General features: G+C 49.7%; 1 protein-coding gene across 3 annotated transcripts; it reads left to right on the top strand.

Annotated features, from left to right (window-relative positions):
* The first annotated feature begins 7081 nt into the window (after nucleotides 1-7081).
* Nucleotides 7082-27536, top strand: LOC135972107 (mesenteric estrogen-dependent adipogenesis protein-like). Of its 3 annotated transcripts, XR_010597813.1 has the most exons (3): nucleotides 7082-11255; nucleotides 15643-16236; nucleotides 17192-17786. XR_010597813.1 is itself a non-coding variant. In XM_065581361.1 (2 exons), the coding sequence occupies exons 1-2, from the start codon at nucleotides 11002-11004 to the stop codon at nucleotides 25343-25345; spliced, it is 423 nt and encodes a 140-aa protein (XP_065437433.1). In that variant the 5' UTR covers nucleotides 7082-11001; the 3' UTR covers nucleotides 25346-27536. The 3 variants fall into 3 exon arrangements, 2 of the variants coding, with proteins under 2 accessions (XP_065437433.1, XP_065437432.1); XM_065581361.1 differs by lacking the exons at nucleotides 15643-16236; nucleotides 17192-17786 and adding an exon at nucleotides 25177-27536; XM_065581360.1 differs by lacking the exons at nucleotides 15643-16236; nucleotides 17192-17786 and adding an exon at nucleotides 15305-15636.
* Nucleotides 27537-27542: the final 6 nt, after the last annotated feature.

Below are 27542 nucleotides of genomic sequence, written 5' to 3'. Positions count from 1 at the left end.
TCTTCTCTGTCAGCTGTACTTTTATATCTTCTTTTAGCAAACTGCCCTCAATGGGAAAGAGGGATAATACATTGATATTCATTCAGTTTTTCCTTTTCTTGAGTGGCTTCTCAGCCAAGCTTATGAACTTTATTTCAAGAGTGTAATTTCCAATTAAAAGGGAAAACAAAAGTAGTTATCAATCAGGGACCTGATTGATAGAGAATCATAGGTCATGGCCACTTTTTATCATTTCAATATACCCATGAAAATTACAAAAGGAGCTGGAACAAAGTCCAATTCTGCTGTAAAACTCATTTGCTCAAATCCCATTGAAGTCAGTTGGAGTTGAATGTGCATGTATCTGAGGACAGAATTTGGATCAAAATCACTATTTTTTCCTCTGCTATTTTCTTTCATCTTAAATTAATTTGAAGCCCTACTTGCTCTAGGACCCTGCTGAGTCTCTGCTGCAGGAGATTTCATTTTTCTATCTGGTTACACTCATACAGCTGTCATTTTGCCAAAGGCTGTTTTAAAGTTGGTTATACCATACTTCATGCCCAGCCATGTCTAATAGCTCAATTAGTTTATCAGTTGTAAAAGTTAAAGTGGCTGAGCATGAATAATTTGTAATTCCAATAACAACTGGAACCACCATACCTGAATAAATGTAATCACAGCTTAATTTTCTTGGAGCTAAAAATCTCCAGTTGTTTTTATTACATATGAAAACACAGAGAAACATTCTGAGATTAAAAACAAATCTCAGGCTAGCAGACAAGTGTCTCATTAAGACAGTCAAGGTAAGCACAAGAGTTCCTATGTACAATATGGCGTGGAAGGGAGCAAACCAGGAGTAAAGGAAATGTCCAAAAAGCAGAAGTATGGATGTGAAAACAGTGACTCTGTAGCATGCTCCTCTTCTTCATGGGAGCCAAAGAAGCTCCTCTGATTCAACTTTGCATAGTGTCAAATGCGACAGAGCGATATGAGCATGAATGTTTTTCCTCTGTCCACGGCAAGGAGGAGATCATTACTAGTGTTATTAGGGCAGTCTGTGTCCCATGTAATCTAACTCAGATTAGAAAATACAATAGAATAGGGGGACCAGATGTCCCGTTTTTAAAGGGACAGTCCCGTATTTAAGCCCTCCTGCAGGTGCCCCCGGGTCCTGCTGCTGCCCGGATCCCTGCTCACCAGCCGCCCACCCACCAGCAGTGAGTGGAAGGGTCCAGTGGCTGATGATGGGGGTGGGTGTGCAAGGGAGGTGAGGGAGAAAGCTGCAGCGCTTCCCCTGCTGGTCCATCAGCGTAGCCCCCACTGCATGTCAGCTCTCGGTCAGCAGGTCTCACCCCCTGTCCCGTTTCTGGCCAGCACTGGCTGCACACTGCGAGCTGTGGTGGCCAGTGAGTGTGGGCAGGCGCCAGGCAGCGGCCAGTTATGTGTTGTCTCTGCTGCCCATCCGTTGGCCCTTTACGTGCTCCCCCTCTCGCTGTCCTCTCCCTGCTTTGCCCCTTCACACCCCGCTGCTCCCCCATATCCATCCCAGCAGGCTGCATCCCACTCCCAGAGCTGTGCGGAGAACCAGCCCCTGGTCAGAGTGCTCAGCTCACCAACAGCCTGGCCGGCAGGCTCCTTCCTTCCCCCACTGCCTCTGGCTGGGCCGGCACCCTGGGAAAGCCCAAGACCCTCCAGCTCAGGGACGCTGGCCAGGAGAAACCAAGTCCTGCATGTGCCAAAGCCCCACACAGCGCTGGCACAGGGAAGCCTCTCCGCCCCTCAGCGAAGCTCTGGAGTGGCGGGGGGGGGGGCGGTGAGAAGTGATTTACAGCCTCTTTGTGTCCTGAGCCTGCAGGCTGCACAGCAGCCCCCTGGGCAGGGGCTTAGAACCTTCTTCACCTGCCTCCCCCCACCCTGGGTCCATCCTCAGAGAGCGTGGGGCTGCTCCATCCCCTAGGCACCCTCCACTGCTGAGCCACCTCTCTGGCCAGGTTCACTGAAGCCACTGCAGTCTGGTTCCCTGGGCCCCGGTGCACAATGCGTCCTTCGTTAACCCCTTCCTGCCCACACTGTAGCTGGAGGTCAGGAGATGGCTGGGTTATGTCGGTGGCCAGCAGCAGCCTGGAGGTGTTAGCTGCGTTTGACACTGTATGGGAAGGAAGGGACAAACTGCTTCCAGCCACCGGGATGGGTGGTGGGAGGGAAGAGATGAGCTCTGCAAAGACACGAGCCAGGTTATCCCTTCCCTCCCCTCCTCCTCTGCGTCTGGAAGTAGCTCCCGTCCCTTCCCTCCCACACAGTGCGGAAAGGCTGCTGCTGGTCACGTTCTGGTGTGAACCCTGGTAGAAATCTGGGGAGGGGAGGCATGTGACCCTGCATGCCCACCCCACGTGTTGCCTCAGGAAGACGCGGTGCCAGGTACCAGAAGAGGTGGGTCCATCTTGGGGGCCCAGCCAGGCACGGAGGGCAGAGAGCGCCAGGCAGGGAGGGTCGGGTTGGTCGGTCACCCCCAGTGTGTGAGAGAGGTGTACGGGAGAGTGTGTGTCACCTATCCCCGTGTGAACCCTAAAGCCTTAAAGATGTAACCCTTCTGCCCATCTAAGTTGGCAGCAACAAGGGCCGGGTTCTGTATCTAGGGGTTCCGCTTCAATAACGCAATGCAAAACCGGCTCGAGCCCCCACCCAGTGACCTGGGACAATTACATACCACCCTCTGGGTGCCTCTAAGAGGCAATACTTCCCCTCTCGCAAGCACAGAGTCTGAGTGTAGCAGAAAATGTTTAATAACATGAGGTAAACGACATCAGCATAAAATTGGAAAAACACCACAAACAGGATTCATAACACAAACCATGAGCAACCCCCCCCCCCCCCAGCAAATTGGGCTGTGTCCTTTCCCTCGGGTTTTTGAATCCAGCAGCCCAAAAATCACCCAGAGTCCCCAAAGTCCAACACACCCCAAAGTCTCTTGGGTCCAGCAACCACCCAAAGTCCCAAAAGTCCAACAACCCCCCAAAGTCTCTGTCCCTGGTCAATGCAGCCCCAGAGTTTGAACTGGGGGGGGCACGCAGGGTGTTAAGGGGCACCTTACGTGATCCGAGGCCGACCGGCTGCCTCTCCGTGGGGTTCCACCGCAGCCTTCACCACAAGCCGCTCCATTCCACCAGCTGTCCCGTGAGCCGCTCCTGCCGTCCCACAAACTGCTCTGGCAGCTGCTCCACTCTGCTCCGCTCACCGACCTGTGAGCTGCTCAGCTCTGCTCCACTTCAGCCGTCCCTTGGGCCGCTCCCACAAGGCTCCACTCTGCTAGCTGCTCCTCCAGCCGCTCCGCTCACTGACCTGTGAGCCGCTCCGCTCCAACCGTCCCGGGGAGGCTCCACTCTGCTAGCTGCTCCGCCAGCAGCTTAGCAATAGAGCTTCAGGCTCCCCCACTAGTTAACACAGCCCCAGTGATCTCAGCTCTTGGTAACTGTAGCTCTTTTGTGATTTCAGCTCTTCGCAATTTCAGCTCATAGTAGGGGAGCCCCAGTGCTAGTGCACCATTGTCTCAAAGTGAATTCAGCTCAGCAGCCTGTAACTAGACTCCTAATAGAATCAAAGGTTTCAGAGTAGCAGCCGTGTTAGTCTGTATCCGCAAAAAGAACAGGAGTACTTGTGGCACCTTAGAGACTAACAAATTTATTAGAGCATAACCTTTCGTGGACTACAGCCCACTTCTTCGGATGCACTTCTTCGGATATGCATCCGAAGAAGTGGGCTGTAGTCCACGAAAGGTTATGCTCTAATAAATTTGTTAGTCTCTAAGGTGCCACAAGTACTCCTGTTCTTTTTAATAGAATCAAAGTTAGCTCTGATATTCAGCAGTGGAGAGAGGAGATAGTACAATTGGTGTTTCAAACTCTCGGGGCGGGGGGGGGACCTATACCATCAGGTACAAATACCTGTCCCCATCCTCTCTCAATTCACTGGGTTTTGTAACCCATGCCCCTTGTCAAGCAAGTGCTACTTAGATAATGGTGAAGGATTCACTCAGTCCTTCTGTCATACAACAGTTCCACTGGCCTTGATTCACAGAATCAGGATAACAAAACTTTATTCTTCCTGCCCCAATAACAGAGAAACTGGGGTACACCGCCAAAGTAACCATTTTCAGTTGCTGTTGTTTCATGCCAGGCAGGTGGGTGTGCCTAGGCAAACAAGATCAGCCCCTGGAGTTCTTTTCCACACTCGCCATAATTCACCACCAGATATCAGGGTAGAGCTCATCCTGACTCTGCTTACAAAGATAAGAAGGTAAATAAAAAGAATCCGAGTACGCAATATTTCTTTTTAACAGGGGCTCAGTCAACTTGATGTTAATTGGAACGTTTGTACTGCATAGTTCTGATTGATTGCCATTGAACTCGCTTGAATACGAGTAATTTTACCAGGTGTTCTGTATTCAGCATAGGGAAATATGTTCAACCTACAGTAGAACCTCAGAGTTACAAACACCTCAGGAATGGAGGTTGTTCATAACTCAGAAATATCTGTAACTCTGAAAAAATGTTATGGTTGTTCTTTCAAAACTGAACATTGACTTAATACAGCTTTGAAACTTTATTATGCAGAAGAAAAATCCTGCTTTCCCTTTATTTTTTTTTTAAATTATGTTTAACACAGCCCTGTAATATATTTACTTTTGTTTGTTTCTTTCTGCTGCTGCCTGATTGAGTACTTCTGGTTCCAACAAGGTGTGTGGTTGACTGGTCAGTTTGTAACTCTGGTGTTCGTAACTCTGAGGTTCTACTGTACATGAGATTATACACTTAGAGCTTGTCTACACTACCTGCCGGATCAGCGGGCAGCGATCGATCCAGCGGGGATCGATTTATTGCGTCTATGCGTATAGACACAATAAATCGACCACTGAGCGCTCTCCCGTTGACTCCGGTACTGAGGGTTACCATATTAAAGATTTTTAAAAAGAGGACACTCCATAGGGCCCTGTCCCCGCCCCTTCCCCTTCCCCGCCCCAACTCCACCCCTCCCCAAAGTCCCTGCCCCAGCTCTGTCCCTTCCCCTGAGCGCCGCGCATTCCCCCTCCTCCTCCCTCCCAGCCATGTGAAAAGGGCTGCCCGAGCCCTTCCAGCTTCACGGTTTGCCCGGCAGCCCCCAGACCTCCAGACCCTGTGCCCCGGGCCGGGCGCTTCCCCAGCGCAGCCAGAGCCCGGGAGGGGAAGCGCCCGGCTGGGGGCACAAGGTCTGGAGGTCTGGGGGTTGCCCGGCAAACCGTGAAGCCGGTAGCGCTGGGGCAGCTCCGCTCTTCAGCTGCACAGCTGAGGTGTCTGGGGGGAGCTGCAGGTGGATTCCCCCGCAGCGGTGGCTGCTGTTGCTGCTCCCCCCAGACACCTCAGCTCTGTGTAGTTGAAGAGCGGAACTGCCCCAGCGCTACCAGCTTCACGGTTTGCCGGGCAGACCCCAGACCTCCAGACCCTGCGCCCCCAGCCGGGCACTTCCCCTCCCGGGCTCCGGCTGCGCTGGGGAAGCGCCCGGCCCGGGGCGCAGGGTCTGGAGGCTGCCCGGCAAACCGTGAAGCCGGTAGCGCTCGGGCAGCTCCGCTCTTCAGCTACACAGAGCTGAGGTGTCTGGGGGGAGCAGCAGCAGCCACCGCCACAGCGGGGAATCCGCCTGCAGCTCGCAGCCTGCCGGAGCCGCTCAGGTAAGCAGGGGACTGAGGCAGGGATGTCGGCATTTTCCCGGACATGTTCGGCTTTTTGGTAATTCCCCCCAGACGGGGATTTGAGCACCAAAAAGCCGGACATGTCCGGGAAAATCTGGACGTATGGTAACCCTACGGTACTCCACCAGAATGAGACGCACAAGCGGAGTCGACGGGAGAGCATCAGCTGTCGACTTACCACGGTGAAGTTACCGCTTCAACAGTGAGGAGCTCAAGTGGAAAGGTGTAGGAGCACACCGGGGATTGCGGGGGGCCAGACAGGAGTGCGGGCTGGGGGTGTGGAGCGTGGGAAGTTTCACAGGCGGTGCACAGGTCCCACTATGGTTCAGCTAAGCCGTTCCAAAGGAAGGGTTGCAGGAGGCAGGGGTGCCCAGCCCCAGAGGGTGGAGGGAGAGTTGCTAGGAGCAGATGGGAAGCAGCCCCTGAGTTAATTTCCTTTTACTCAGTTAGAATGTTTTTCTCCTAACTAGCCTAGATTCCCTTGTGCACTCTAGCTCCTATGCGACATCCTGACAATGGAAAACCATTGTAAAGCTGGGGTCTGATCTGCAAGTTAAATTGGGTTATGCAGTGGCTCAAAAATAGCTGGCACATACCACCAAATTTGGCCCCATATGGAGTAGAATCAAACCCTATCTGAAATGTGTGTGTACTAACAGTATGTCTACACTTCATTTTAAACCTGTGTTAGCAAGTCACAGAGCCCAGATCTAATGCAACAGTGCTAAAAACAGCTGTACAGATGTTCAGGCTGGTGCTGGGGCTCTGAACCCCGTGTCCCCCAGGCTTCATAGCCTGAGGTCTAGCCCAACCCTAATGTCTATAAAGAAGTTTTTAGCGCTATAGTGCGAGTTCCATGAGCCTGAGTCTGTAGACCCAAGCTCTAAGATTTGCTGCCATGGTTTTCAAAACACAATGTAGATGTACCCTTATAGGTATTTAGAAGATGCTATAGATGTTGGTCTTTTTATCTAGATCAAGTAACATTTCTATGGTATGGAAACAGACATATCATAAGTGATACCAGACACCTCTGTGTTCTTGGGGAACCAGGGTGCAGTATCCAGCCTGACACATGAAAGACACCTCCCCGCCCCCAGCCTCTGCTTAAACCAAAACCCATCAGAGGAAAAAAACTTGAAGAGAGCAGTGAAGGATGTTGGGAGACACACCTACGCCTTGGCTACACTGGCGCTGTACAGTGCTGCAACTTGCTGCGTTCAGGGGTGTGAAAACACCCCCCCCCCAAGTGCAGCTCTGTAAAGCACCAGTGTAATCAGTGCCTGCAGCACTGCAAGCTATTCCCCTTGGGGGGATGTGAGAGTGCTCTCACAGCGCTGGCGGCGCGACTACACTTGCACTTCACAGCAGCGCTGTGAATTCTCAAGTGTAGCCAAGGCCCTAGACCCCTCCTGACAAGGGTGACAAGATTAAGACATCTCCATGAGCATACAGAATGGAGAGCAAAGACAACTCCCCTAGCCTCATCTGCATGAAAGATGGGACAGGACGACATCCCAATTTACATACAGAATGGAGAACAGAGAACCACACTGAATTCTGGGACCAGAAAAATCAGGGAAGCACTGCATCCTGGGAATCTCTGCTCCAGATGCTAATGAACCTATGTCTGCACACACCCAGCTCAGCAGTTATCAGACCAATTCTAGTAACGAATCCTTATTTGATATCCAAATACTCAAGCAGCCTAGTTGCATTGTGAGCTCCCTGGAAAAAAGCACCACCCATAGCCAAGAGTGATCAGCTCCTATTGTCTAGTCTAAAGAAAACCCTTGAGTCATCATCTTACCTATAAACAAATCTATTGTTCTCCCTTGAACAATTGTATTTTCTCTACAAAAATCCCTACTCACCCTCTAGTCAGGGTTCTGATGCTTAAATCCAAACTAGGCATCAGTTCCACTGGAACTCCATCGTCTCCTCACTGATCATGCTGGGGGCTCTGCCTGCCTCTTGCCCTCAGGACCCTCAGCTACCACCATCATCTGGGAACTCCAACCAGTTCAAGCTTCAGGGAGCGGTGAGACCCCCTTCTCTTTCTCTCTCTCTCTTCGTTTTCCTGTCTGCCTTAGATATTAACCTTTAATCATGTATGTTATGTTGGTTTAGTCCTCTTGGTGTAGTTATCACTATTATTCAATAAATAACTTTTATGGTTAACTTGGTTGCTTCTTTCTCTCTTGCTGAACTTTACTCGTTTGTGTTTTTAGCTTCCCCCATTCACTCTACAGCAACGCTTCTTTTACCTAAGCTAAAGATCCCTGCAGCGCCCAAAATACTGTGGGGTTTGCTCATCAAGTAGGTTACTGCCAGTACAATTGTGATGTGAGAGTGGGGATAGGGACATGCTGAATCTGGGACGCATAAGGGTAACAGTTTGAAAGTGCTGTTTGACCCAGTCCATGGAGCCCCGGGGCATATAAGGAGAGTCAGCTTGAAAGTGCTGCTTCATCCAGCCCAGTGAGTCCAGAGACATATAAGGGGTCAGCTTGACAGTGCTGATTGACCCGGTCCGCTCAGACTTGCTCTGTTAACGTATATGTGTGTGTGTGGGTGTTCATCCAGTTCTGGGGATGGAGTAATCCAGCCCTAGGGAACCTAGGTCCTGCAGGATAGCTCCATTGGGAGGGGACTTGCAGAAGGGAGAAGTAGAGCTCCATATGAAAACACAAGTGACACAAGCAGTACATTGATAGGATTACAGAATCCCCTTCCCCAGAAAAGTAACCCGAATAAATGAGCATACTCCAAAGTAAGGGGCAAATCTGGTAACATAAGGTCCTGACTTAGTAATGCAAAATGGACTAGTTATCATTATCTCCAAAAAGCACTGAGGATGTAGTTTGTTTTTAATTGCATGGCAGTATGGATCCTTTGTTTGGTTTCTGTGACACAGAGACCACATTTTCAAAAGTGGTCTGAATGTTTGTGACAACACTTGTTTGCATTTGATGCCCAGCCACATGATTGATGAATGCAAAGCAAATGATCTTTGTGCTCAGATTGCAAGTTTTTTTCATAGGCAAAATTGTGGGTTCTTGAGCCTCATTGAATTACTCCCCTTTTGTAACTATGTAACTCCATGCATTTAGTTCCCATAGTGTTGTACTAACTTGAAACTTGAGCCAGACGAGTACCCAGAAGTCACCTCCTACAAGACAGGCCCAACAAAGAAAATAACAGAACACCACTAGCTGTCACCTTCAGCCCCCAACTAAAACCTCTCCAGAGCATCATCAGAGATCTACAACCTATCCTGAAAGATGATCCTTTACTCTCACAGATCTTGGGAGACAGACCTGTCCTCGCTTACAGACAACCCCCCAACCTAAAGCAAATACTCACCAGCAACCACACATCACTGAACAAAACCTCTAACCCAGGAACCTATCCTTGTAACAAACCCCGATGCCAACTCTGTCCACATATCTATTCAAGTGACATCATCATAGGACCTAATCACATCAGCCATACCATCAGGGGCTCGTTCACCTGCACATCTACCAATGTGATATATGCCATCATGTGCCAGCAATGCCCCTCTGCCATGTACATTGGCCAAACCGGACAGTCTCTACGCAAAAGAATTAATGGACACAAATCTGACATCAGGAATCAAAATACTCAAAAACCAGTGGGAGAACACTTTAACCTGTCTGGTGACAGACCTGCGGGTGGCTATATTACAACAGAAAAACTTCAAAAACAGACTCCAACGAGAGACTGCTGAGCTAGAATTGATATGCAAACTAGACACAATCAACTCCGGTTTGAATAAGGACTGGGAATGGCTGAGCCATTACAAACATTGATTCTATCTCCCCTTGTAAGTATGCTCACACTTCTTATCAAACTGTCTGTACTGGGCTATCTTGATTATCACTTCAAAAGTTTTTTTTCTCTTAATTAATTGGCCTCTCAGAGTTGGTAAGACAACTCCCACCTGTTTATGCTCTCTGTATGTGTGTATATATATCTCCTCAATATATGTTCCATTCTATATGCATCCGAAGAAGTGGGCTGTAGTCCACGAAAGCTTATGCTCTAATAAATTTGTTAGTCTCTAAGGTGCCACAAGTACTCCTGTTCTTTTTTTAACTTGAAACTAGAGTCATACACTGGTGACTGAAAACCTTGGACTTTTTGACAAACTACATGCCTGCTTTGGATGTGCCCTGCTACTTATTTTAAAGTTTGGCATCCAAAAGCTGAGTTACAGATGTTTTATGTTGATACAATATATGTATATATTACGAATATGTGAAGTCTCTTGTGCACACTTTCAATTAGATAAAATTTTGCTGGAAAACTGTTAGGTTTTCAACATGGGTGCTTTACCTTATGATATCTCATACAAAATTTTGGAGATTATCTCACTTGGGACAGAATTACCAATGTGAGGTAACTTGTGCAAGGCTCCTGCACTGTAAAATTTAGCACTACATCACTGCCAGTGAGCATTCTGTATAAATGTGTAAACAGATTTCAGAGTAGCAGCCGTGTTAGTCTGTATCCGCAAAAAGAACAGGAGTACTTGTGGCACCTTAGAGACTAACAAATTTATTTGAGCATAAATTTTCATGGGCTGTTGTGGGCTACATCCCACTTCTTCAGATGCAAGAAGTGGGCTGTAGCCCACGAAAGCTTATGATCAAATAAATTTGTTAGTCTCTAAAGTGCCACAAATACGCCTATTCTTTTTGTGTAAACAGAACATTTCTGTGTGCAGATGAGTTACATCTTGTACAGATAAGAGGGGTATATGTTCTGATTTTCCACGATGGGAAAGGGAAGCAAAATGTTAGATTTCATACCCATGAAGGGGCAGGGCGGGGCCCTATTCTTGCACCAGGGCCCTCTGGGCTTGGCTGTGCCCCGCTGGAGAGCAAGTAAGGGGACGAACGCAGCTGCTGAGAGGGGGTGAGGAGAATGTGAGGCGCAAGGCACAGATGAGGGCAATGGAGAGTGTAGGGGGCAGGGCCCCGTTGGGGCCAATGCAGAAGTGCATAGGGCGAGCCGGGCCGAGGAAGTGAGGGGGTTGGGCTGTTTGTCATTGTGGCGCAGACCGGGTGGACTGTGGAGCCAGGCGGGGCACTGCGGGAGAGAGCAGCACTTGTTGGCTGTTGTTTCCGGCCGGAGGCGGAGCCTGCAGGGGGATATATCCAGCGGGAGCAGCTCGGGGGGCAGCACCTGGGGCCGCAGCCCGGCTCCCCAACCCCGCCGTCCGCACCGAGCCCCGGCCAGTTTCCCGTCTCGCGTGCTGCCGCGTCCTCTCCATGGCCAAGCCCAGCCCGAGCCCCATCTCCTCGGGGGAGCTGCGCGGCCCGCGGACCTGCGACTGCGAGCTGGCCCTGCTGCCGCTGCGCCAGCTGCTGCTGCTGCAGCCCGACTGCTTCCAGCTGCGCGGGGACCAGCTGGCCGTGCTCCGCCCGCCGCGCCACCGGCCCGGCGGCGGCTTCACCGTGCTCAGCGATGGCGCCCTGCACCACGACGGGCAGCGCCACTGCCGCCTCACCGGCCACTTCAAGAGGTACCGAGCCCCGCCCGCTCCGGGAGCCCCATCCCGGATCCTCCCGCTGCAGCGCCGCTACATGTCCTGTTGGGGGCCCCGCCAACCTTCCCTCGCTGGGCTGGGGACCCTACCAGGGAGCCTCCCTGCCCCAGACTTCATCTCTCTGGGACCCTTCCCCTGCCCTGTGCAATGGTGGGGCATTAGGGGACAGATGTGGGTGCTGCCTGTACCGTAAGAACCAGTGGTCCAGGTAGCCCAGTATCCTGTCTTCCAACAGCGGCCAATGTCAGGTGCTTCAAAGGGACTGAACAGAGCAGGCAACCAGCTAGTGATCCCTCCCCGTCTCTCCCAGGTGCTGGCAGGCAGCGGCTAGGGCTATCCAGAGCAGGGGTTGCATCCCTCATTAGCTTGGATATAGCCACTGATAGATCTACTTCCATGAATTTATCTAATTCTTTTTTGAATCCAGTTATAATTTTGACCTTCACAAAATCCCCTGGCAACAAGTTCCACAGGTTGGTTGTGTTGTGTGAAGAAATCCTTCCTTTTGTTTGTTTGTTTCTTAAACCCGCTGCCTATTGATTTCATTGGGTGACCTAGTTCTTGTGTTATGTGAAGGATTAAATAGCACTTCCTTACTTACTTTCTCCACACCAGTCAAGATTTTATAAACCTCTATCATGTCTCTTTTCCAAGTTGAACAGTCCCAGCCTTTTTAATTTCTCTTCGTACCCTCTGGGCATGTAGAGCATGTCCAGCACCGCAGCTTCAGAGTGCAGGGAGGATGGGGACAAAGGGCATAAGGCGAGTGTAAATTCTACTCCTGTGGGAATTCTGCGCCACTGCATGCATGCAGAATTCATGTCCCCTGCAGAGAAATGGTGGGGAAACAAAGGGAAGCTGCAAGAGCAGTCGCACCTCTCCCCAGCTGCGCAGATGCATAGTTTCGGGGGCCTGGAGTAGCTGGCGGAGAGGTAAATGAGCATGGGGCTGGGGACGCCCCAGCCAGTAGCACCTACCCTGCACCAGGCTCAGCTGCTAGTCCTAGGGAAGTGGGGGAAGAATGGGACTTCCTCTTCTCCTGCAAGGAGCAGCTGGGTCAGACCCACCTCCCAGAAACCTCAACCAGCTGCAGGAAGCTCTGCATATCCTCTCCCCCCCTCCCCCGGCCTCCTGCCCCCACTTAGCCACGCAGGAAGGGGTCACTGTATGGGGAGTTGCTCACCCATCTGCCAACCCCTGTGCATGCTGAACCCTCCTGCTGCACCCTAACCCCCACTCCCTGCATCCAGAGTCCCCTGCACCCAGACAGTCCCCTGCTGAGCCCCCCCACACTCAAACCCCCACCCAAATGCAGGGGTGCTGGAACAGTTGTATAGTGGGGGTGCTGAGAGCCATTAAACCAAACTGTAAATGCTGTATCTTATGGAAACCCCTTCAAGCCAGGGGCTGTGGCAGCACCCCTAGTTCCAGCATCTGTGCCCCAAGGAGCCCTACATCCCCTGCACCTGGAACACCCTGACCCCCACCCCACTGAGCCCCAACCCACGAAGCCCCACTCCCCCAGTGCTCAACCCCCCCCACCACCAAGCCTCATCCCCCACATCCAGACACACCCCCACTGAGCCCCAACCAAGTTCACCTGGACCCCCCTGCAAAGTCCCATTCCCCGGCACATGGAACCCCGCAATGAGCCCCTGTGCATCCTGATCCCCCGTGCACCTGGACCCCTCAATCATTCCACACAGAACCTTCTCACCCCACACCTGGATCCCCCCCTTGCTAAGCCCCTCTACACTCAGATCCCACCAAAGTGAGCTTGCTTGTTCCACACCTGGATCAGGGACCAGGGCTGGGCGTACGAGACTCTGTCCTGCTTGCTCACTATTTTGGTGCACCTGGCATGGAGAGGCAGGGCCCCAGGGTGTTTCTGGGGCAATCCCGACCCTCGCGCTGTGTCAGGGTCAGGTGTAGCCTCATCGCCAAGTTCGTGTCCCAGGGGTGCTGCAGGGTGATCTCCCACCTCTGTGCACCCAGTGGCTTGTGCTCCCTTCTGCCATGCTGGAGCCAGGGCCGGATTAAGGCATAAAGTAACTAAGTTACAGCTCAGGGCCTCACAATATGAGGGGCTTCTAAAAAAGAAAAAACTGACTCCACTTCAAATTTTATCAAAATCAGTTGATAAATAAAGGAGATATGGGAAAAAGAAGATTCTCTTTAAATATAGACACTTTTGTTCAAATATGACAAATACCCTTACCCTTCACTAATTGTTCATTATTGACAGGCGGGAGGCCAGGGCTGAAAACCCTCCCGATAATTGCATTTGTAAATTAGTATTTCTAGGAGTAAGTCTGCTATCAGTCTTCTAGGGTAGTGTTTTGTTGGCCAGGTGCTGCTGGTGAAATTCTGACCATGCCTTCATAACTTATTTAAATAAATATCCCTGCTGATAAAATCTGGAAAAATGTGAGGTCAGAGACGGTAGTGTCGTGAAGCAATCCTGCCAAGCTCATACTTATATGGGATTTGTCCTAGGAGTGACGTCATGTTTAGCGTCCCCCTTGGCTGGTAATAGCCGGCAGGCTGCCATCTTTCGTTTACGGTCCAGCATGCTCAGTCATATAGTGCCTTCGCTCCTGTTTTCCTTCATTTGCTTAAGTGTTAGTGTGTTTTCTTCTTTTGATCTGTACATATGTACAATTGTGTATGTTAGTGTGCATGCCGTTTTCTGCTTCATGCGCTATCCATGCTTCGCATGATTGAGTTTGCAGCTGATCATCTTTGGACTTGGGTCAAATGGATCTTGAGGAGGATACATTTGTTTTGGCTTCTCTCCTTCAGTGTTGGGAACCTTCACAATAAATATCAGAGAGTGCTGACGAAAGGATAAATAGAGGGTTTTGAGAGAAGTGAAGGAAGATAGAATATTTTGATATATATGTATGAGTACTTGGTGAGCAAGTTATTTCAAACTATGTGCATATACAGTAACTCCTCACTTAACGTCCAAGTTATGCTCTTGAAAAATGCAACTTTAAGCGAAATGATGTGAAGCAAATCCAATTTCCCCATAAGAATTAATGTAAAGGGGGGTTAGGTTCCAAGGGAAAATATTTTGCCAGGGAAAAGACACTCTATACATATACAGCATAAGTTTTAAATAATTTTAAACAATTTAATACTATACTCACCAATGATTGTGAAGCTTGGTTGAGGCAGGCATGTAGTGGGGTCAGGGCACGGGGGCTTGCCCTGCTCCGCCCGCCAAACATTCCAGCCGGGGAGCCGTGTCAGGGCACGGGGCCTTGCCCCGTTCTACCTGCCCAGGGCTCCTGCTGGGGGGTTGGGATAGGGGCATGGGGGCTTGCCCTTGTGCCCCAACCTGGTCCCCGGCAGGAGCACCGGGTGGGCAGAGTCAGGGGAGCCAAACAACGTTATAAGGGAACATTGCAGAACTTTAAAGTTCTATGTTCTCTAATAGGTCCGCAACCTAATAGTGAAACAACATTAACCAGGAGGACGTTAAGTGAGGAGTTACTGTATGATTTATAGTGGTGGTTCTCAAACTTTTGTACTGGTGACCCCTTTCACATATTTCAGAGTAGCAGCCATGTTAGTCTGTATCCGCAAAAAGAAGAACAGGAGTACTTGTGGCACCTTAGAGACTAACAAATTTATTAGTTAGAGACTAACAAATTTGTTAGTCTCTAAGTGCCACAAGTACTCCTGTTCTTCCCTTTCACATAGCAAGCCTCTGAATGCGATCTCCCCGCCTCCCTTATAAACTAAAAACACTTTTTAATATATTTAACACCATTATAAATGCTGGAGGCAAAGCGGGGTTTGGGGTGGAGGCTGACAGTTCACAACTCCCCATGTAAGAACCTTGGGACCCCCTGAGGGGTCCTGACCCCCCAGTTTGAGAGCCCCTGATTTATAAGCTATTGAGGCCTATAAATAGTCATTATATTTGCTTAAATATAGACTAGTTTTTCTCACTTTCTCAATGCCTGTTCAGAGATTACCAGTCTCTTTTGTAAATTTTTTCTCTTTCGCGCATATAGCTTTGGCCTGGTCTACACTATGACTTTAATTCGGATTTAGCAGTGTTAAATCGATTTAACCCTGCACCCGTCCACACAACGAAGCCATTTATTTCGAAATAAAGGGCTCTTAAAATCAATTTCTGTACTCCACCCCGACGAGCGGAGTAGCGCCAAAATGGATATTGTCATTTCGAATTAGGGTTAGTGTGGCCGCAATTCGATGGTATTGGCCTCCGGGAGCTATCCCACAGTGCACCATTGTGACCGCTCTGGACAGCAGTCTGAACTCGGATGCACTGGCCAGGTAGACAGGAAAAGCCCCGCGAACATTTGAATTTTATTTCCTGTTTGCCCAGCGTGGAGAGCACAGGTGACCACAGATAGCTCATCAGCACAGGTAACCATGCAGGCCGATAATCGAAAAAGAGCACCGGCATGGACCGTACGGGAGGTACCGGATCTGATCGCTATATGGGGAGAGGATTCAGTGCTTGCAGAACTTCGTTCTAAAGGATGAAATGCCAAAACTTTTGAAAAAATCTCCAAGGGCATGATGGAGAGAGGCCACAATAGGGACTCAGATCAGTGCCGTGTGAAAGTCAAGGAGCTCAGACAAGCCTATCAAAAAACAAAGGAGGCAAACGGTCACTCCGGGTCAGAGCCGCGGACATGCCGCTTCTACGCCGAGCTGCATGCAGTTCTTGGGGGGGCCGCCACCACTACCCCACCTCTGACCGTGGATTCTGAGGCGGGGGTAATCTCATCAGCTACACCTGAGGATTCTGCGGATGGGGAAGAGGAGGAGGAGGAGGAGGACAACAAGCTTGCGGAGAGCACACAGCACTCCGTTCTCTCCAACAGCCAGGATCTTTTTCTCACCCTGACTGAAGTACCCTCCCAACCCTCTCAAGCCAGTATCCAAGACCATGACCCTATGGAAGGGACCTCAGGTGAGTTTACCTTTTAAAATATAAAACTTGTTTTAAAAGCAAGCGTTTTTTAATGATTACTTTGCCCTGAGGACTTGGGATGCATTCGTGGCCAGTACAGCTACTGGAAAAGTCTGTTAACATGTCTGGGGATGGAGGGGAAATCCTCCAGGGACATCTCCATGAAGCTCTCCTGGAGGTACTCCAAAAGCCTTGCCACAAGGTTTCTGGGCAGTGCAGCCTTATTCCGTCCTCCATGGTAGGACACTTGACCACGCCATGCTAGTAGCAAGTAATCTGGTATCATTGCATGACAAAGCCTGGCAGCGTATGGTCCCGGTGTTTGCTGGCATTCAAGCAACATCCATTCTTTATCTCGCTGTGTAATCCTCAGGAGAGTGATATCGCTCATGGTAACCTGGTTGAAATACGGGAATTTAATTAAGGGGACAGAGGTGGCCGTTCCTACTGGACTGTTTGCCTGTGGCTGAAAAGAAATCCTTCCCTGCAGTTAGCCAAGCGCAGGGGGGGGAATTGGCCCTGAGCTTTTCGCGTTTGGCTAGCAGGGATCTTCCCTGATACCAGCCACGCGGTGGGGGGAGGGATAAAGTGATCATCCAGAGAATTGGATTGGGGGAGGAGGGGCGGTTAGTTTGTTTTCTGCTGCTGAAGGTTAACAGGAAAACGGCAGCACTCAACGGGCTTTGCTTGGTATGTGGGAAAGGAGGGCGCAGAGGCCGAAAGACAATGGCTTACCATGGCTGCATGCAAGCCGAATTCTGTTGCCCGGACCTGCGTCTGTGATCTCTAGTAGCAAAGCCACAGGCACTCAATATTAAGAGGCAAAATGCAAACTTGTACAGAAATCACATGTGCTATGTAATGTGACTAGTGTTGGTCACCGTGAAAGAGTATAAGCATTGTTCCGTAAAATGTATCTTTTTAAAAAATTCTCTCCTTTTTTCCCTCCCTCCAGCAGCTGCAAATTTTTCAAGCCTCCCTCCTCCGTCCCGAAGGCTATCTCAGATAAGGCGTCAGAAAAAGAAGACGCGAGACGAGATGTTCGCGGAAATCATGGAATCCACCTGCAGTGAAAGAGCTCATCTGAATGAGTGGAAGGACATGGTTTCAAAGTATAGGAAAGATGCCAGTGAATGTGAGGACAGGAGGGACCAACGTGAGGAGAGGAGAGAGGTGGCGGTAGGAAGATCAGAGGAGGCAGGATGCAACGCTGGGGCTGCTGCGTGAGCAAACAGACATGCTCCGGCGTCTGGAGCTTCAGGAACGGCAGCAGGATAACAGAGTGCCACTACAGCCCCTGTATAACCCTCCTCCCCCTTCACCATGTTCCATACCCTCCTCACCCAGACGTGTAAGAACACGGGGGGGAGGCTCCGTACACCCTCCTATTCCACCCCAGTGGATAGCCCAAGCAAAAGGTTGTCATTTTTTTAACCTTTTTTTAGTGGCCTTTTCCTTCCCGCCGATCCTCCTCCCAAACCCCACCTGGGTTCTCTCCCTCTTTTTATAATCAATTAATAAAGAATAAGTGATTTTTAAACGATAGTTACTTTATTTCCTTTGAAAGCAAGCTGGGGGAAGGGGGAGGGTGGGTTCCTTACAGAGAATGAATCAATAAAAGGGGCGGGTTTTCATGAATGAGAAACAAACAGAAATTTCACACTGTAGCCTGGCCAGTCATGAAACTGGTTTTCAAAGCTTCTCTGATGCGCAGCGCTTCCTGGTGTGCTCTTCTAATCGCCCTGGTGTCTGGCTGTGTGTAATCAGCAGCCAGGCGATTTGCTTTAGCCTCCGACCCCGCCATAAAGGTCTCCCCCTTACTTTCACAGAGATTGTGGAGCACACAGCAAGCAGAAATAACAATGGGGATATTGGTTTGGCTGAGGTCTGAGTGAGTCAGTAACGAGCGCCAGCGACCCTTTAAACAGACAAATGCACATTCTACCACCATTCTGCACTTGCTCAACCTGTAGTTGAACAGCTCCTGACTCCTGTCCAGGCTGCCTGTGTATGGCTTCATGAGCCATGGCATTAAGGGGTAGGCTGGGTCCCAAGAATAACTATTGGCATTTCAACATCCCCAACGGTCATTTTCTGGTCCGGGAAGTAAGTCCCTTGCTGCAGCCGTTTAAACAGATTAGTGTTCCTGAAGACGTGAGCGTCATGAACCCTTCCTGGCCAGCCCACGTTGATGTTGGTGAAACGTCCCTTGTGATCCACAAGTGCTTGCAGCACCATTGAAAAGTACCCCTTGCGGTTTATGTACTGGGTACCCTGGTGCTCCGGTGCCAAGATAGGGATATGGGTTCCATCTATCGCCCCACCACAGTTAGGGAATCCCATTGCAGCAAAGCCATCCACTATGACCTGCACATTTCCCAGAGTCACTACCTTTCGTAGCAGCAGCTCAGTGATTGCTTTGGCTACTTGCATCACAGCAGCCCCCACAGTAGATTTGCCCACTCCAAATTGATTCCCGACTGACCGGTAGCTGTCTGGCGTTGCAAGCTTCCACAGGGCTATCGCCACTCGCTTCTCAACTGTGAGGGCTGCTGTCATCTTGGTATTCTGGCGCTTCAGGGCAGGGGACAGCAAGTCACAAAGCACCATGGAAGTGCCCTTACGCATGCGAAAGTTTTGCAGCCACTGGGAATTATCCCACACCTGCAACATTATGTGGTCCCACCAGTCTGTGCTTGGTTCCCGGGCCCAGAATTGGTGTTCCAGGAATAGAACTTGCCCCAGTAACAACATGATCTCCAAAGCACCGGGGCCCGCGGTTTGAGAGAATTCTGTGTCCGTGTCCATGTCCTCATCACTCTTGTTGCTGTGCTGCCGTCGCCGCCGCCTCCTCCTCGTTTTTCTGGTCCTGGTTCAGCATAAACTGCATGAGAACGCGCGAGGTGTTTACAATGTTCATGACTGCTGTCTTGAGCTGAGCGGGCTCCATGCTTGCCGTGGTATGGAGTCTGTAGTGTTCACCCAGGAAAAAAGGTGCAAAATGGTTGTCTGGCATTGCTTTCATGGAGGGAGGGGTGAGGCTGTACCCAGAACCACCTGCGACAATGTTTTTTGCCCCATCAGGCACTGGGATCTCAACCCAGAATTCCAATGGGCGGGGGAGACTGCGGGAACTATGGGATAGCTATGGGATGACTACCCACAGTGCAAAGGAAATTGACGCTAGCCCCGGTACATGGATGCACACCGCCGAGTTATTGTGCTTAGTGTGGCCGCATACATTTGACTTTTTACAATCTGTTTCCAAAATTTGAATTCTGTAAATTCAGATTAATCCTGTAGTGTAGACATACCCTTGTTGTCACTCTGTGTGCCCAAGGTATTTATTTGAGATTAGTCATCCTGAGGGAGACAGAGGATAAGAGAAGTGAACACAAAGAGAGATGTCAGCTTTTCTTGCAGCATTTTCTAGGCAATCTGCCCTAAACATTCTGTGCATTGAAAGTGACAAACTTTGTAGCTTATCGTTTTAGGACATCATCAATGACTTTGCTCTCCAAAAATCACAGAAGAAAATGTTTTAAATTTCTGTGTTAAAATTAATGTGATGTGCAAACAGACCTACTACAGGTTGCACTGCTTCCATTAAGTAAGCTGGTCTGTGTAACTTTAACTGCTTTTGTGTTGCTGTAGATATAAAATTTTCATATCTACTAATTAAGAAATCAGATGAAAATATGTTAATTTGAAACTATTTTATAATGCAAACAGGCATATTACAAGACATTTGTTTTAGTTAGATTATTGTTCTATTTTTACAACTTTGCCTTTGTATATATGCAAATATAAAGCTTTCGTCTTTATATATTCGATATCCTTTCTGTGATGATAAAAAAATTTTTTTTACGGTATGGGGCCTCTTTACACTTGACATAGTTTAGGGCCTCAGAATGTCATAATCCGGCCCTGGCCGGAGCCTTCACATTTATTTATTGACAAATAAAATATGCAGAATTTTAAAATACTAGGTGCAGAATTTTTAATATTTTTGGCACAGAATTTTTAATATTTTGATGCAGAATTCCCTCTGGAGTATAATTAAAAGAGCTGCAGCCCAGAGAGGAAAGGTGGTCCTGGGTCTAAACCCTGAGGTAAAGAGCACAATGCAACCCAGTGAGAGCACCATGATCTCTGGCACTGGGAGGAGTGGGGGAAGGTGGCCATGTAGTTTTATGGAGGTCTGTAAAATAGTGATTGAAAGTCATTGGGATTTGAGTGTACAAATAAGAGCAGTGGTTTTGGATGGGGCCAGCAGATCTGTCAAATGGCCCATTGGAAAAAAAATTTTTTGTTTCAACCAAAAGAACATAATATTTAAACCAAAGCTGCCTTTACAATTAGGTTGAAATGAGGGACCTCTAAATGAACAGGACTTGGAAGGTTTGGAAACAGTAAAAATTGCAGTTAGGTGTGTCAAGTCCAAAGCAAACTCTTATCATAAAGTTGGGGGGGAAAAAAAGTTCTACAAATCAGAGAGAAACTAAAAGAAACAGAACCCCTGTTTTTGAGTGTTCAAAGATACAGAGAGACAAGGTGGGGGAGCTATATCTCTTATTGGACCAACTTCTGTTGGTTAGAGAGAGGCTTTCGAGCCCCACAGAGCTCTTTGGGTCTGGGAAAGGTACTCTGAGGGTCACAGCTAAATACAAGCAGGGCCGACTCCAGGCACCAGCCCACCAAGCTTGTGCTTGGGGCAGCACCTGGAGGGGGGTGGTGCGGTGCTCCGGCTCCAGGGAGAGCGGAGCTGTGACTGGGCTCACCGCCCTCCCCGCGGCGCTCCGGCCGCCGGGGAGAGCGGGGCTGCGACTGGGCTCGCCCCCCTCTCCGCGGTGCTCCGGCCGCCGGGGAGAGCGGAGCCGCAGCAGGCTCACCGCCCTCCTCCCGGCGCTCTGGCCGCTGGGGGAACGGAGCCCCGGCCGGCTCGCCGCCCTCCCCCTAGCGCTCTGGCTGCCGGGTAGAGCGGAGCCCCGGCCGGCTTGCCGCCCTCCTCCCGGCGCTCTGGACGCCGGGGAGAGCGGAGCCCCGGCCGAGGAGAGCAGAGCCCCGGCCAGGCTCTCCGCCCTCCTCCTGGGGCTCCAGCCGCCAGCGGAGCCGCGGCGGGCTCGCCGCCCTCCTCCTGGCGCTCTGGACGCCGGAGAGAGCGGAGCCCCGGCCGGGCTCTCTGCCCTCCTCCCGGGGCTCTGGCCACCAGCGGAGCCGCGGCGGGCTCACCGCCCTCCCCCCGGCGCTCCGGCTGGTCGGGGAGAGCGGCCCGCGGCCGGGCTTGGCGCCCTCCCCTGCCACGCTGCGGGGGGAGGGGGCGGCGGGAGGCTTTTTTGCCTGGGGCAGCAAAAAAGCCAGAGCGGGCCCTGAATACAAGGTGGAACAAATTGTTTAGCATAGGTAGTTAGCACATATTCTAAAGGGGCCATTCAAGGTGGAGTGGTCCATTAGCACCTCTGCAGTCATAGGACAAAGAGTAAGGTATTAGTGGGTTACTGATTGTTTTAATAAACCATAAATCCAGTGTCTCTGTGCAGTCCATGAATGTTAGTGTCTAACAACACTGCATACAAAGATAAGCAGGGCAGTTATGGATTGCAGTGGACTTTGAATAGTACTTTGAGTTCCTCATTCCTAGAGTCTAACATTTCTCCCTCCCTTCCTATGTCCCGGTGGCCTCCCAGTTTGAATCTGCTCCCAAACTTTCTGCACCTTGTATGTAGGAATCTCTATGATCCTATTTCTGGGGAAGGAAACTAACCATGCAAAAATTACATGATTCTTTCAAGTACAGAGGGAGAAGCACTTACTCAGTGATTTGTTAAATTGGTTTGTCTCTTCTCAAAACTTAGGTTGCACTTGCCTTTGGAAATTAACTGAGGCCAAAATTGTGAAAGCTGAGTGCCTAAAGTTAGTCTCAAATCCACATTCAGGCACTAAAGTACTAGTGGCTTAATTTTCAAAGGTGTTGAGCACCTCGTATTCTAACTTCAGTGGGATTTGTCAGTGCTCAGTATCCGTGAAAATCAGGCCACTGTCTAAACTTGGATTTAGGATCCCGGATGTAGGCACCCAAATTTCTTGCCTTAATGTGTTATGAGTTGCCTGAACTGTTTGTAGTTTTGATTTGGAGTTGATGCTTTTGTCTGTACTCACAATGGTATAAATGTCTAGTAGAGGCTCTTTATTTGTGTCTTGTAAGGTGCTGAGCACACTAGCACGTAACTGATAATAGATTACAAACTCATAAGAGAAAAATAACTATCCCAACTCCACTGTAATACCCAACTCTCCACAAGAGGGATCTAAGCCAGAACTGTGACTCATGTCAGTGTGCAGCCTGTTCTGTTGCCTCCCAACCCAGCTTTCCTGTGTCTGTCCCGCATCCTGCAATGTATCCCTGCATGTTCCAAAAAGTGACTTATTTAGTTCTGGTAGGAAAAAGAAGTTGGTAATTTTCACTCCCTCCCTCCCCCCCCATCTCCTAAAACCAGTAAGACCAGGTCTACACTTCAAAGTTTTGCTGGCATAATTATTTCGGTTGGGAGGGGTAATTTTTTGGGTATGACATAGCTATGCTGGCAAAAATCCTAGCGTAGATGCAGTTACACTGGTCAAAGAGTACTTTTGCTGGTACAGCTTTTTATTCACTGAACGGGAATAATCTTATACCTTATACTAGTATAAGTATATAATCTTATACTATTTAAAAAAAGTGTTTTTCCTGTACCAGTGTGGCTGTTAAGTGTAGATAAGACCCAGAAATGCTGGAACAATTTGTATAGTGGGAGTACTGAGACCCATTGAACCAAACTGTGAACCCTGTATGTAATGGAAACCACTTCAAGCCAGGGGGTGCAGTAGCACCCTTAGTTCCAGCGCCTTTGATAAGGCCCAACTTAATTATTTGAAAGTACCTCTGGTTCACATTGCTGTATTGCTGCGGGTCTGTTCATGTTTCCATTTTAAGCTTCTATTTTCTGAGATTTATAACTTGGTTGTAACAATTTTCTTTGAGTCAATTGTACAAAGTTTAATTTGAAACATTTCTTGTATATTTGATTATAATTCGTGCGGCTTTAAATGATTGCAAAAGCAGTTTGTTTACAATATAGTCAAATATCCATACTGAAAATGAGAGAGTCTGAAAAGTTGTATAGTAGGTGTGGTATTTTATTTTCCTTCGGTTGTGTTTTTGTAGACTTGCTGTATCAAACATGTAGTCAGGGCAGTCTGTATTTTCTTGACAAGGATTTTTCTTTTTCTTTTTTCATATAAACTGCACCGTGAGTGTAAACATTGCTAATCAGATGTAAATCGCATGTTGAGGGCTGAAAAACTGGAGAAAAATAATACAGTACTTTAAATTACACGTTGCCATGTATTCCAAAAATCAGATGGCTAGAAAAGATATTTTAAAATCACACTTGCCACAAAGGCCCAAATATATTCTACAAAACAGACCACACCTTGTGCTCTAAGGCTATTACTTATTTTTTTACAACAGTCTGTAGAAGACTGATAGTGAGAAATTATTATGAGCTGCTTTCAGAGTGGCTATGATCTGAGATTTAAATGAACCAGATCTGGATGTAATTATTGTTTTAGTCCCCAAACATTTTCCTTTTCCTGTTATCTCATGTAGCAACAGCTGTATTTACCCATTTTCCAGTCTGTTTTGAGAGAGGGGGATGAAGGAAAGTGTTCCCGTGCTTTTTATATTTTTAAGTGTTTATTTCATTTTGTAATTTTATTACAAAGAGAGGTGGAATTACATAAAAGCAATCCAATATTGTCAGTCCTAAGTGTTCAAAAAAACAACAACCCATGAGTCAGTTTCCCCAAAAGCATGAGATTGGCTTCAAAATCATGTGATTTAAAAAAAAAAGAGGGTTTTTATTATTTACCTTCTGGTTTTTGAGTATTTGGGGTTGTTTTCCAATCTTTCTCCAACTATGAAGGCTAGAAACTTACTTATTTTAATGAAAGTTGAGAATCATTCATAATCTCATAATTCCAGAAGCAGAGACATTAAGGAAAACACCTAATACCATGAGTTTTTTAAAATAAATCTACAGTATTGGCAACATTTTCAAACGGTGGTGCCTATAGGTGTGCATCTAAATTAAAATAGCCTGGTTTTTCAGATGTGTTTCACTTAGATGCCTAGCTTTAGCCACTAGAGCAGGAGTGGGCAAACTTTTTGGCCTGAGGGCCACATCAGGTTTCCAAATTGTATGGCGGGCTGGTTAGGGGAGGCTGTGCCTCTCCAAACAGCCAGGCGTGGCCCGGCCCCTGCCCCCTATCCCCCAATCCCCCCTGCTTCTCGCCCCCTGAAAGCCCCCCCAGGACTCCTGCCTCATCCAACCCTCCCTGTCCCCTGAAGGTCCTCCTGGAACTCCTGCCCCATCCACACCCCCACTCCCTTTCCTCTTACCGCCTCCAGACCTCCCGCCCCGACTGCCCCCCCGCCGCCCTATCCAACTTCTCCTCTCATTCCTGACTGCCCCCGGGACCTCTGCCCCATCCAACCACTCCTTCTCCCTAACCGCCCCCTGCCGCCCCATCCAACCCCCAGGAGCTCGCAGCCCCGCCAGTCAGAGCATTGCGCCAGCCGCACAGCGAGCTGAGGCTGTGGGGGAGGGCAAACAGTGGGGGAGGAGCCCAGGGTAGCTTACTGGGCCAGGAGCTCAGGGGCCGGGAAGGAGGGTTCCGCAGGCCTTAGTTTGCCCACCTCTGCACTACAGTTTCAAAATGCTGGTCTCCATCCTTAATGAAGTAACTGAATCATGTTCAAGCCCCTGCATTTCTCCATGGTTTTATGTGAAAAGAAACTTGAATAGTAGAAATCAAATTAGATTTTTTTAAATAAAATTATACTTAAGAATGTACTCTACAAAGAGAGTAGCTAATAATGTTGTAATTGATTTTTAACAGGGATGTAGAACTCACCAGCCATCGTGATTATAAAGACTACAGAGAAACTATACTAACCAGACCACTAGTATTCTTCACAAATGTCAGAACAAAAAATTATTCCTCAAAAGGTATGTATGTATGTTATATAGTTCCTTTTCATTATTCGTGTTTAGACTTGCTTGATTAAAAATAAAGGGTGAGACAGATCCTCCAGCTGATGTAGATTGGCATAGGATCTGGCCCATTGTGTTGATCTTTTGGGATACGACAGCTTCCATTCTAATATTGTTTTCAATTGCTTATAATTTTCAGTTGGGCTAAAATGTTTTACACCCTTCTTACAAGGCGTTGTTCCCCAGAAAATCCACAAAATATCCAGCAGTATTTAATGCTGACAGTTTGAGTTTTAATACTTTTACCCCTTATGGTAGTGGATTATTTACTTCTGGGAGAATTCTGCACCACTGTGCATGCACAAAATTCATGTCCTCACAGATTTCTTTGCTTCCCTGCACAAAAATTACTCTCTGACAGGGAAGTAAAGGGAATCTGCAAGAGGGGTCATGCACCCCTCCCAAGCAGCATGGGCGCATCATTTCAGGCACCCACAGTAGCCAGCGGAGAGGTAAATCACCGTGTTGGGGGACAGGGGGTGTTTGGGGACATCTATGGGCATAGTTTGGAAGGCAGAGGGGGTGTTGCCCCCCAAAAGAGGCAGGACATGGGGGGAGGGGCACTCTGGCTCGCTGATTGCAATTGGACGCAACCCCCTGGGTCCTAGTACCAGTCATCTTCCCCTTCTATGTGTGCTGGGCACACCCTGTGTGGCCATCGTCCTGTTTTATGTACAAGAGTGAGCAGGGATGGCAGGTTTGTAGACATTTTGGTGGTGCCCAAACTCTGCCCCCCACCTGCCTAAGGCTCTAGGAGGAAGTTTGGGTTGGGGGAAGAGGTCTAGGGTGCAGACCCTGGGCTGGGGCAGGGGGATTGGGGTGCAGGACGGGTGAGAGGTTGGGTTCTGGGAGGGAGTTTGGGTGGGGGAGGGAGCCTGGGGTGCAGGCTCTGGGATGGAGTTTGGATGCAGGCTCTGGGGGTGTGGGAGGGGGCCTGGGGTTCAGACTCTGGGATGGAGTTTGGGTGTAGGCTCTGGGCTTGGACAAGAAGTGGGGGTGCAGGAGGGGGTGAGGGGTGCAGGCTCTGGGACAGAGTTTGGGTGCTGGCTCTGGGCTTGGGGTGGAGGTGCAGGCTCTGGGAGGGAGTTTGGGGATGGGAGGGGAGCTGAAGGGGGGGTGCAGGCTCTGGGAGGGGGTGGGGGGATGCAGCGCTTACTTGGGGCTCCTAGGCAGGGCAGGCCGGCAGTCTCCATGTGCTGCTACCCCCAGGCACTGCCCCCGCAGCTTCCCATTGGCTGCAGGGGCACTTGGGGCAGGACACAGACCCACCCCGCCCAGGGGCTGCAGGGAGGGGCTGGCAGCCATGTGGAGTGAGCAGGGAGGAAGCCGCTTAGCTCTGCTGCGCTGCCAGTGGTGAGTGGGGCCCCCGGGCTGTTTTAAATGGCCCGGGGGATGTGTGAGGGCAGAAGGCGGGGCCAAGGGAGAGACCCAGCCCCAAACATTGCTGGAGCTGGGCCCTGGGCCAAGAATATTCCTGGTGCTTGCTCCTGCTGTCCCCCTCCCCCATTGCTCTATCCACTTCTCTTCCCCATCCCATGCCCCTTCCCCTCCCCACTGCCCTCTATGCTTATGCACAACATGTCCTGCTGTCAGTCAGTGGGCACTCATCAAGGATATGCGACAGTCTGAAGTTGATTGTCAACTTCAGACTGTCGCATATCCCCAGCCTCCGCATCTTTGGCAGCCCAGATACCACTCCAGGTGGGGGTGAAGAGAGCCAGTGAACCAAGCGATCCTGTGCCACCTCCACCCCGCCAAAATAGCTATCAAACTATGCTATGGGGATGCCCCAGCTGGTGGCTCCTACCTGCCCCGGGCTCAACTGCTAGTCCCGGCTGGATTGGAGATGGGGGAAGGGGGGACTTCCTCTTCCTCTGCAAAGAACAGTTGGGTCTGGGTCAGAATCAGCCCCAGAAACCTCCCCCCCCTGCAGGAACCTCCACATCCCTCTCCCCTCCTGCTTCCTGCCCCCTTCACTCTTCAGCCATCAGGGGAGGGGTCACTGTATGGGGAGCTGCTCCCCCATGCATCCAGACACCCTCCTCCCCCCAAAGCCTCACCTCCTGCACCCAGAAGCCTCCAATGAGCCCCTGTGCATTCAGATCTGCCCCCATCCGCCTGAAGCTGGACCCTGCTGAGCTGCCCTCATCCAGATTGCTCCTCACAGAACCCTCTCATCCCACACCTGGATCCCCAGAACACTTGGATCCT

This window comes from Chrysemys picta, chromosome 1, assembly GCF_011386835.1.
Source record: "Chrysemys picta bellii isolate R12L10 chromosome 1, ASM1138683v2, whole genome shotgun sequence".
NCBI classification, from domain to species: domain Eukaryota; kingdom Metazoa; phylum Chordata; order Testudines; family Emydidae; genus Chrysemys; species Chrysemys picta.
The sequence above is the reverse complement of the archived record's forward strand: the minus strand, read 5'-3'. Positions and strand labels throughout refer to the sequence as shown.

Excerpts from the sequence above, each read along its gene's own strand:
- LOC135972107 (XM_065581361.1), top strand. The coding sequence starts at position 11,002 with ATGGCCAAGCCCAGCCCGAGCCCCATCTCCTCGGGGGAGCTGCGCGGC. Across the intron at positions 11,256-25,176 it reads CTCACCGGCCACTTCAAGAG|GGATGTAGAACTCACCAGCC; the intron begins GTACCGAGCCCC and ends GATTTTTAACAG.